At 33.1% G+C, this 10,581-nt stretch overlaps 2 protein-coding genes across 2 annotated transcripts; one reads left to right on the top strand and one right to left on the bottom strand.

The window, feature by feature from the left end:
* Positions 1–701: 701 nt before the first annotated feature.
* On the bottom strand, positions 702–2,620 carry LOC131634407 (H/ACA ribonucleoprotein complex subunit 2-like protein). Its single transcript, XM_058905073.1, has 4 exons — positions 2,413–2,620; positions 1,604–1,673; positions 1,288–1,393; positions 702–1,098 (listed from the first exon to the last, which is right to left on the bottom strand). The coding sequence occupies exons 1-4, from the start codon at positions 2,546–2,548 to the stop codon at positions 937–939; spliced, it is 474 nt and encodes a 157-aa protein (XP_058761056.1). The 5' UTR covers positions 2,549–2,620; the 3' UTR covers positions 702–936.
* Positions 2,621–2,773: 153 nt separating this feature from the next.
* LOC131634390 (phenylalanine--tRNA ligase beta subunit, cytoplasmic) lies at positions 2,774–10,518 on the top strand. Its single transcript, XM_058905057.1, has 20 exons — positions 2,774–2,928; positions 3,012–3,067; positions 3,154–3,254; positions 3,426–3,555; positions 3,640–3,755; positions 5,021–5,087; positions 5,366–5,407; positions 5,619–5,660; positions 5,845–5,921; positions 6,821–6,947; positions 7,034–7,201; positions 7,762–7,890; positions 7,992–8,123; positions 8,332–8,466; positions 8,720–8,794; positions 8,946–9,050; positions 9,314–9,409; positions 9,522–9,605; positions 9,883–9,969; positions 10,131–10,518. The coding sequence occupies exons 1-19, from the start codon at positions 2,871–2,873 to the stop codon at positions 9,949–9,951; spliced, it is 1,809 nt and encodes a 602-aa protein (XP_058761040.1). The 5' UTR covers positions 2,774–2,870; the 3' UTR covers positions 9,952–9,969; positions 10,131–10,518.
* Positions 10,519–10,581: the final 63 nt, after the last annotated feature.

The following is a 10,581-nucleotide window of genomic DNA, read 5'->3' as shown; positions in this document are numbered from 1 at the left end:
GTTTCCAAACTATTTATTTTGGAAAAAAATGGAATGACTACTTGATTTATGAAAGAAAAAAAAATGACTTTAAATATGTGTCAACGAATTAACCTCAAAAAATTACACATCTCCGAATTAAATTTTGATAAAAAATAAAATTATGTGTGTTTAGAGATATATCTTCAAAAATACCTAAGTATATTTTGATATTTTTAGAGGTGTGTCCTTCCTAACTAAACTCGATGTTGGGTCACCTCATTCCTCAATAGTTCATCACGATTGGATTGATTTCCTTATAAATAGCACATGATGAAACAATAAGATGCTTCCATATTACTCACATTGAAAGTAAGTTTAACACCCCGAGATCAGAGAGCCTAAATCATAAATTTCATTGTCAATACCCACATTGAAAAGAACCTAAACTGGAAATTCCTAGTGCTATATCATACATAAATGAAATAATTTTTTTTTTTTTTACTAATATGATCAATTCACACGAGTGATGTACTAAAATATATATTTACATGAGAAAAATAACTTCAATTAAATTTAAAGAATCATTCATTTTTCAATATATTTTATAACTTACATCCACCAACCAGCATACTACAATATCAAACTGTGCCACATTTGTGTTTATAATAGTTGCAGTGAAATTCTGAGCAAGCAATGTGATATTTGACGTAATTGTCAAAAGGCATTTGGCACAAAAGATAGTTTCGAAAGGAAACAAACATTCACATTCGCATGTACGGTAAACAATCACAGTACACATAATTCGTGCAGAATCCTTTTAGATAAGTTTTAGCGATTTTCCTTAAAATAAGCAAGCAATAACATTTAAAATAAGGCAATAGAAATATCATTATCCCTAGACAAAAACAATGGAATGTCACACTACCAATATGTTAATCCATTGTAACCTACATTCCAAATACATTTGTGTTTGTTTCAAAAAAGTGAAGTCGTAAGCTCAGTGATATCGGATGCAACTTGATCAAACTCTGATTTTAGTTTCTCTTGCACCTCTTGTGCAAGTTCACCCTTTGAAGGTTTGGTCATCACTAAAACACAACAAGTAGGCCTCTTCGTTGCTCCTGCAGTTGCAAGGTCCTGGAAAATGATCTAAACAATTTAGTATATGAATGAACTTCATCTTATAGAGCAATTGATGTTTCTCATCATATATGAACACAATTATGGAATAACAGTTTTTCTAAAGCAACAGTAGCATTATGAAACAAGTGGTCCATACTATTAACTTTAAAAAAGCAGAGATTAAAAACAAAGTTGGTCACTTACTTCTTTGGAGGGGACATATACATAAGGAATTTCAGCCTCTTCACACAAAATAGGAACATGAGTGATTACATCAATTGGTGATATGTTTCCAGCTATTACACATACTCTGCATTTGACAAAAAGGCAGAAAATAAGGGTACAGATTTATTTTCCATCAATAAAGAAAAAACAAAATGGGACTTCAAATAAACCTCGAGGAAGGAATGGCGTCGAAGAGAAAAAATTTAAACAGTCCTTTGAAAATATTAAGTATTTCTTAAATACTTGCAATACAATTTAAAATCTAGTAAAAACTTAATACAAACTTAATACTGACCCTTTTTGACCCCGCCTTATACTTTTGACCACCTCTTTTACTCCTCTCTTTATGCACTTGTGTTCAGCCGCTGAAAGATGCAAGTATATGTGAGACAAGGTGACCAAACAATGCATACATTTAGAGAACCAACATATTAAAACAGCACTTATACTACATGTATAAATCCAAGTTTATTATGAAAGGTGCTATTTACACACGAAATTAACTAACTAACTACCTTGTACCCCACAAACTAACAAACCAACAAACTAACTTTTTCTGTAGAGCAAAATCTCACAATTTAAAATCCAAGTACTATACAATGAAAGGTACTATTTACAGACTGAATTAGTGACAGGTGATTCAAGCAGATAGTAGTTTACAAAACCAAATGGAGCATTCTGTTATCTTCCATTCAAGTCCATTAGTCATACCCTATTACCCATCCTCACCCACATGTTCAAATAAAATCTTAGGCCTAATAAAATCTAATGAGTAAACAGTAACTTAGACCCTAAATGTAAAGCTAATGTTACTAATTAGCATATTAATAAGTTAAAACTTCAAAACTTCAAGACTATCAAGTAAGTTGGAGCAACAGCACATAAGCAACAACATAGATAAACTCAACTAGCACAACTAAAAATAATTAAACTTTGCTATTTAAAAAAAGCAAATATTCAAACGGTTAGATTCAAACTATAGCACACTCTAGTTCATAAAAAATCAACAAGCATGTGTAACTTCCGGAATAACCTCATTCTTTGATACATGCTTAGTTTTGAAGTAAAAGCAGCGGCAAAACCAACAAGCAAGACGCAAAGTACCTTTTTTTACAAGCTTGAGTGTTCGTTTGGAAAGCTTCTTCCCAGCAAGAGGCTTTGCAATAGGAGCTAACGCAAGTATCTTCTTCCTCTCCTTCTCTCTTTGCACCGATTTCTCACCTTCACTGTCGCTCCCCATTTCGATGAAAATTTTCGGAATTTTAGGGTTTTAGTCTCACAAGCCTCAACCCTGGGTTTAAATTAGGGTTTTTATAGACATACACGTGAATGCCGCTTATATAAAGTTATAACTCTACTCACTTTTTATTGGGCCGAACCGGGTTCTTTTTAACCAAACTCGGCCCATGTTTATTGGGCCTTGAAACGAAACTAACGGCCCATTTAAAAACCTAACACAAATCTTCGGGTTGGAAAATTGCTTAAACGCACCAAGTGAAAGCTACAAGTTCCAGCTTCTCGCAAACGTGCTCATTCATTCACTCGTCGATCAGAAGAACACCATGCCTACCATCAGTGTAGGGCGGGATCGTCTGTTTGCGGCTCTAGGAAGAACTTACAGTGAGCCTCCGTTTTCATTTCAATCAGTAATTTTTCAGGCTAGTTGATGACATTGGCATTTTTTCTTGTTTGGATTTTTTCAGCGCAAGAGGAATTTGAAGACCTGTGTTTCAGTTTTGGAATTGAGCTTGACGATGTTGTAAGTGATTTTTCCGTTTTTTTGAAATTGGAGCTTCAATTGGATTTTTTAATAGTAATAATCAATAATCTACATTTGTATATTAGACGACAGAAAAAGCGATTGTGAGAAAAGAGAAGCATTTGGAAGAAGAAGATGCTGATGAGGATGAAGAAATTATCTACAAAATTGAAATTCCTGCAAACAGGTATCCCTGTGATTAAAGCTTTCATTACTGCTGATGTAAATCAGCAAAATTTGACTGTGCATTGAGTTAGGGCCTGTTTGGATTGACTTATTTGAGCTAATCTTATATCATAAGTTTTGTGACACGGTTTGCAAGAGCTTATTAAAACACTGCTGTTTACTTTTTCCTCAGATATGACCTACTCTGTCTTGAAGGACTGGCTCAAGCCCTTCGAGTTTTCTGTGGGTTCCAGGAAATCCCCACTTACAAATTGTCTGACATTAGTAAGGATAAAATGCTTAAAATGCATGTGAAGCCAGAGGTAGTTATTTATGCTGTGAATACACAATTTTGTAGTATGAGCCTTTTCTAAGTGGAAAGTGAATTATTTCTTGTCTCATTGCAGACATCTTTGATTCGGCCCTTTGTTGTATGTGCCGTATTGAGAGGTATAACTTTTGATAAAGCGAGATACAACAGCTTTATTGATCTCCAAGACAAGCTGCATCAAAATATTTGTCGGTAATGTGATTTGAATTGCTGCTTTATTTGTTTTGAGCTGCACACTCTGACACTACCTGTTTCTGAAACAATGATGTAATTGCTCTTATATGTTTACTTGGATATTCTAGAGTCATCTTTAGTCAGTTATACTGCTGTAACAGATTTCTATCTATTGAAGGGTAATTTTGTAGTTTTACTCTATGTTGTTAAAATAACTTTTTGCTAATGTAGTGGTTAAATTAAATGTATATCATATGGAGAATAGTTAAACAACTAGAAGTAGAGGAAAATCTAGAAAAACTATAGGAGTAACTATTAAGGAAGATCTCGAGATTAACGACTTGGGTAGAAACTTGGTCTTTGTGAGAATATTATGCGTAATTTGATCCATGTAGCTGACCCCACTTAGTGGGATAAGGCTTGATTGTTTGTCATACTCTATGTTGTTAACCTTTGAGGATCGCATAGCACCGACCCTGCAAAATAATATAACGAATAGCGAGGTAGCCGCCATTGCAAAGACTAAGAACCACTGTACAAAGTCAACATAAATACGCAAAAACAGAAATAGACGATTGTACTCAATAGTTAAAGAACCTGAAGTATAGAGCAATAAAGCTGAAGGAGAGTAGAAGAACAAAACTGAACTAAAAGTATGAAGAAGAGCATAACGATTGTTTGAGTAAGAACGTAACAAAATTAAGAACAAACTTTTACTTTTAAAAGGGTTCAAATTGAAGTTACCCTTAAAAGAAGACAGCATTGGGCCAAACCCTTCAATCACTGTGCTATTACGCTATAGCACACTATTGGCAACATAAATGTTACAGCAGTTAAGTTTCTATGGAAAGAATAGCTTGCAAAGCAAGCCATTGTAGCGTATAAGTACCTTAGCAGACTTCATATATTTGATTCATTTCCTGTAAAACAAATTTCTCACTCAATTCTGTTTCTACCTTTGTCTTTCTCACGTTCTCTAGATTCTTCAAACCAAAATAGTCCTGTGAGTTTGAATGCTGTCATGTGTGCCCTTTTTCTTTCCTTATATTGTACATTAATTCTTTATCACGGAATCTTTTGCTTTTCTATTTTTGATGGAACAATTGGAAAACTCTTCTTGTTAGCCGGTGGCTTTTGGACCCTTTTGTTTCCAATTCATGCTATTTTCTTTCTAAATTAGGTTCCCTTTTTATTCAGCAGTTTTTTTTTATTTCATTTTTGTAATCTCATACCACATCACTTTATGAATGGTTTTCAATTAATTTGTTTTCATTCTTTTTCAGGCGAAGGACCCTTGTTGCTATTGGCACTCATGATCTGGATAAATTGGAGGCTCCTTTTACCTATGAGGTTGATTTCTTTCAAATTCTAGAGCATGAAAATTTTGAGTATATATTATGGATAGAAAACTTTAACAAAATCAAGATTTTGAATGACATTTATATAATGTGTATTGCTGCTGGATTTGGTGTATTGGTATTAAACCCCGGCCCTGTATATGGAGTTTTCTAAGGCAGTTTCGCCAAGAGATATATCTCAAAGATTAATTTCCTTTTTCTTACCAATTGGATTCTATCTGGTTATATGGGTTATCAGCATATTGATTTTTCTTATATTTTTTCTCTCAGGCTTTACCACCTTCGAGTATTAACTTTACTCCTCTAAAACAGGTAACTTTTATTTAGGGCATTCTGATTCTATAAAAGCATATGTTTGAAATCACATACCACTACAGCCTCCTTTGATGGAAGGAACATGTTTTGACTTCTGATCCCTTGTGTAGTACTCAAAGATAGAAATATTTATTAGTCGATGAATTTATTTATCAAACTGCTGTTCAAACTTTAATGATTTACCTCCCTCTGTTCTTTGACATGGTAGGAAAGGAGCTTCAGGGCTGATGAGCTCATGGAGTTCTACAAAGTGAGTTTTTGAATAATGTTTTCTTACTTTATATATTTATATAGTTTAAGTTGTTATAAAGCTTGCACAAGTAGGCTTATGAGTCATTCAAGTCCACCCAACAAGGTGTTCACTTATTGTTTTTCTGTTTGGACATCGTTCATTTGAGATGCACCTGAATACCTTTTTGATTTAATTTTGACAGTCAGATTTGAAACTGAAGAAATTCCTGCATATTATTGAGGACTCTCCCGTTTATCCTGTTTTATATGATAGTAAGAGGTATTATATTTTCATTGTGCCCTCTTATTTGAATTTGCAAAACTTTGAAATCTTTTAGCTCTCATTTTGGCAATACTATCAGAAAGCTTTGTTTGTATATTATGATATTATGATAATTATTTGTATTGTTATTTAAGCGTTTTGATGGGAATGCTTGCTAATTTACATCACATTAAACTTACAAGGCCTAGAGTACTTTCTGTTCTCCAAGAGAAACTATGTTTTTGTGCATGGTTTTATTGTACTTGTTGATGTGTTCAGGAGGGGGGGATATTTCAAGCTTTGAGATTTCTCAGTGAAAATTCTGAGGTGATTGGGTTTTACTTATTCTATGAAAGCAAAGGCTTTGAGGCTTATATGCAGGAAATATGACTTTGTGGTTTACCTTTAATATGCAGCCTTGTGTTAGTGCATGAGGATTGAGTCAGTTTGTCTTATTTGATTTAGTTAGTGGGAATCCCCATCTTCTACTAGTTTTATTATTTCTGCCCTCTAATAAAACGTCTATCAGATGAGATACCCTATTCAAATTCATAAAATTTAAAATATTACAGATTTAAAGCGTACATAATAAATTTCTTCAATGAAAAAGTTAAGTGCTTGTTGCTTATGTACCTTGAATTTCTAACCATGACACAACCACATGAATAGTAGTCATTTACGGACACATAGACAAAAAAGAACCTTCAAAAGTTCTGTAGTGAGATGCTTTTCCACTGAATTTGTCAGATTAATTTGTAGAAATGCTTTTAATTATTCCTCCTACTCTATTTTCTGTTAATTGCACTGTCTTGTAAATAGAAAATTGTGGCATTTGGCCTTTTTAATTTTCACTAATGTTGTCGTATTATATGTGTTGTTGAATTCAGTTATTGATATGCTATGATTTTTTTTTACAGAACTGTTTTATCTTTACCCCCAATTATCAATGGTGCACATTCCGCCATCACTTTGGAGACAAAGAATGTATTCATTGAATGCACTGCTACTGATCTGACAAAGGCTAAAGTTGTTTTAAATACAATGGTAGAGCAGTGAATTTTTCTATTTTTTTGTTTGCATTTTCTTGGAGTTATAATATTTTGGATTACGACAGACTATTCTTTTTTTAGGTAACAGCCTTTGCGGAATATTGTGCAAATAAGTTTGTCATTGAACCCGTGGAAGTGATTTCTTCTGATGGAAAATCTCACATATACCCTGATTTATCTGTCTATAATATGGAAGTTTCTCTATCTTACATTACAGGATTGATTGGAGTATCCTTGGAGGCAGAAGAGGTAATTATTTCCTATATATTGCTAATGCAAAATTTACGGAGATATTTGTTCTTAAATTTTGACTCGCTGTAAGCTTTTTATCTGCATTAATTAGGCTTGAAGTACCCATTGATCTATCCTTTATAAATTATATTTTACAATAGGAATTATATAGATTTTTACTTGTCGAAGTATTTTTTGGATAAACGCTGCTATCCTTATATTTGGTTTTTAAATAAAAGAGTTTTCTGCTGATGTTCTTTCCAGATTTTAATTACAACTTGTCTTTTTTTGACATGCTATTGTATCTTTTGGACTTAAGGTCTGCATGTGTATAAACAACCAGTAAATTTGTTTTTAATCTTTTTACATATTACAGGGTGACTGTATTCTTTTGTTTGGTCTTTTTACTTCTATGGTTGAGTTTTTGAGATGTTCATGTCATTCTTACCATAAGTTCTATTTTGTTAAGCTTTTTATGTGTAGTATTTTCTCTAATATAAGATTCAATACTTATGTTTTCTTTAAGAAACAGAACTGAATATTGCCATTGTTCCATAATTTTTTCCCGATTTCTTCAGGTTACCAAGTTTTTAAATCGGATGCAATTGCATGCCAAGCAATCTACATCTGACAGTAAACAGTGCAACTTTATTGTGTCTGTACCCCCTACTAGAAGTGATGTTCTTCATCCATGTGATGTTATGGAGGTACTGGCGACGATGGTCTTGATCATTCATGAATGCACATTGGATCTATTACATATGTTTTTACTGACAAGGCATCCCTCTTTTGGTTCTGTTATCGGCAGGATGTCGCAATAGCTTATGGATTCAATGCTATTAAGGATCAAGCAATAGTCGATAATAAGGGGTCAAAGAGATTAGCTGCTTCCTTGACACTACTTCCTCTGAATGAGCTGAGTGATCTTATCAGAAAAGAGGTATAGTACAAAATTATAGATCTTGTGACTCCTTTGATTGAAGCAGGTTTAAGTTTCATGCTTTTGATTTTCCTTAAAATATTGCCAATCAGTTTATTGTGTTTGTTAAAACTACAGATTAAATTACTACATGGAATATTCTTGAATGATATTGTTAAATATTTGAAGTGAGGTTACCTGAATCCTTTTATTCCCAAATTCTTTTCAGGTTGCAATGATTGGGTTCACGGAGGTTTTGACATTCATACTCTGCTCTAAAAAAGAAAACTTTTCCATGCTAAACCGTAAAGATGATAAATCCAAAGCGGTTATCATTGGAAACCCTAGATCTTCAGACTTTGAGGTTCATACACTTCAACTCTTTTAATTGTAATGTGTCTGTCCAAGCAGTATTCTAATTTCAATGACTGCAGAAAATGATTTTTTTCAGTATTGGATTTTTGTGCATTATTCTCAGAGGTTATTATTCCAGTTGCTGCACAAACCATTAATAGTCTTCACTGTTAATAGTTTCCATGTGATAAAATTGAGATTTGTTCTTTTTATTTTAATATTTTTGCTTTAATTAGTTTTATATTCTTACATATTATATTCAGGCTGTCCGGACTAGTCTTATGCCTGGCATTTTGAAAACTGCTGCTCACAACAAGGATCACCCAAAACCCATAAAGGTATTTCTTAAGTTTTTCCTTTTGAAAGATTTTAACTTCAGTCAGACCAAATTTATCAGCTCTACCTCTGCATCAGATAATTCAATTTACCATTTTTTCCTCTACTATGGTGTAAGCTTGTATGAATATATTTCTAAAACTTTTGGTTCAGATTTTTGAAGTGGGTGATATAGCTATTTTGGATGACAATGATGTTGGTGCAAAAAATCTACGCCAACTTGCTGCACTGTACTGTGGTGCTAATGCAGGATTTGAGGTATATATTAAGTATTTACTTGATGACAGTTTATTTGGTTTTTTTCTCTTTGAATACATCATTATCTCTACTTGGTTGATTATAGATAAGGATGAATGAACCTAGATTCCTAAATTTTTCTTATCCAGACGAGCTTAGAATTTAATTTACGCTTGATATATTTAACTAAAGTGTGATACTATTAAAAATAAATATCACTACTCGCAGTTAGCAGAATAATAAGTTGGATTATTGTACTTAAATTTATCAATGATGATATGCAGATTATTCATGGCTTAGTGGACAAAGTAATGGAAAAGAATGGGATTACCTTTGTTTCACCTGGTGATAAATCAGGGTATTATATTGAGCGGTCAGATGTAAGTGTATATTGCTACACATGATCTCTCTGTGTTTTATTTTGTCCTTGTTTTTAGAAACCACTTTATTCCGATTCTAACTTCGAGTTTATGAACTCAACTGTTATTGAAGGAGCCCGAGTTTCTTGCTGGTAGACAAGCTAGAATTATTTACAAGGGAAAGCAAGTTGGGACTTTTGGCATTGTTCATCCAGAGGTACCAGTGATCACTGAAATCATGTCATGATTTAATATGGTCAATTGTTTGAAACATAATTTTGCATTCATGTTTTTTATTTTATATATTCTGGTAATTGTATATATTTTCTTGAATTAAGTGACATGCAATGGAAATTTTGTTATGAGTTAAAATGATTACAAAAGGAGCATTTGCATAATGGAGGCTTAAGTTTCCCACTTTCCTGTGCAGTAGACTGTACTTGGGGTCATATATATCTAAACTAAACTATTCTGCTTGTTGTGTATTCTTTCAGGTATTAAACAACTTTGACATTCCTGATCCCTGCTCCTTTGTTGAACTCAACATTGAAAGTTTCTTGTAAGGATTATTTGAAGCAAATGTAAGTATTTCCATTCTAAACTACTTCCTATGGTCAGCTTGTGATATTGCAGTTTTATATTTTTCCATGCTTAATACTTTTTTTTTAATCTTTCACCGCTCTTCCTAATTACTATATCTTGTGTACAAATTTGATTAGATTGATATTTGACTTGTTTTTAGGTAGCCATTGTCCCCTGGATATTAGTGTATTATTCATTCAGCCTGGGAGTCGAAATGCTCAGCTGGTTAGGCTTTCACACTCTTTTTTGGAGATTTAGAAGTACTAAATGGGGAGCAGAATGTAACTTGTATGCCCCAGGATTAGGGGTATTTTGTTGATTATTAAATTGTATCATTTTCTTTAGTTAAGTTATTACATTTCATGTGTTTAGAACATCAGAAGCCATAAACTACCTGATAAGGGATGATTCTACTTGTAGAGCTATTGTTGAAGACAATTTTGTCCTTAAAACCGAGAGAGATGGATATCACTTGTAATTTTTGCCAATACAGAACATGAGCAGTCACAAGTTACAAGCTATATTTCAAACATTCTGTTATACTTCAATTTTGCTCCAGAGTCATTCGTTCACTGCATTTATGTTATTAGATAGTTATTCATGTATTGAGT

The sequence above is a fragment of the Vicia villosa genome, linkage group LG1, assembly GCF_029867415.1.
Source record: "Vicia villosa cultivar HV-30 ecotype Madison, WI linkage group LG1, Vvil1.0, whole genome shotgun sequence".
NCBI classification, from domain to species: domain Eukaryota; kingdom Viridiplantae; phylum Streptophyta; class Magnoliopsida; order Fabales; family Fabaceae; genus Vicia; species Vicia villosa.
This window is presented reverse-complemented; position numbering and strand designations above follow the sequence as displayed.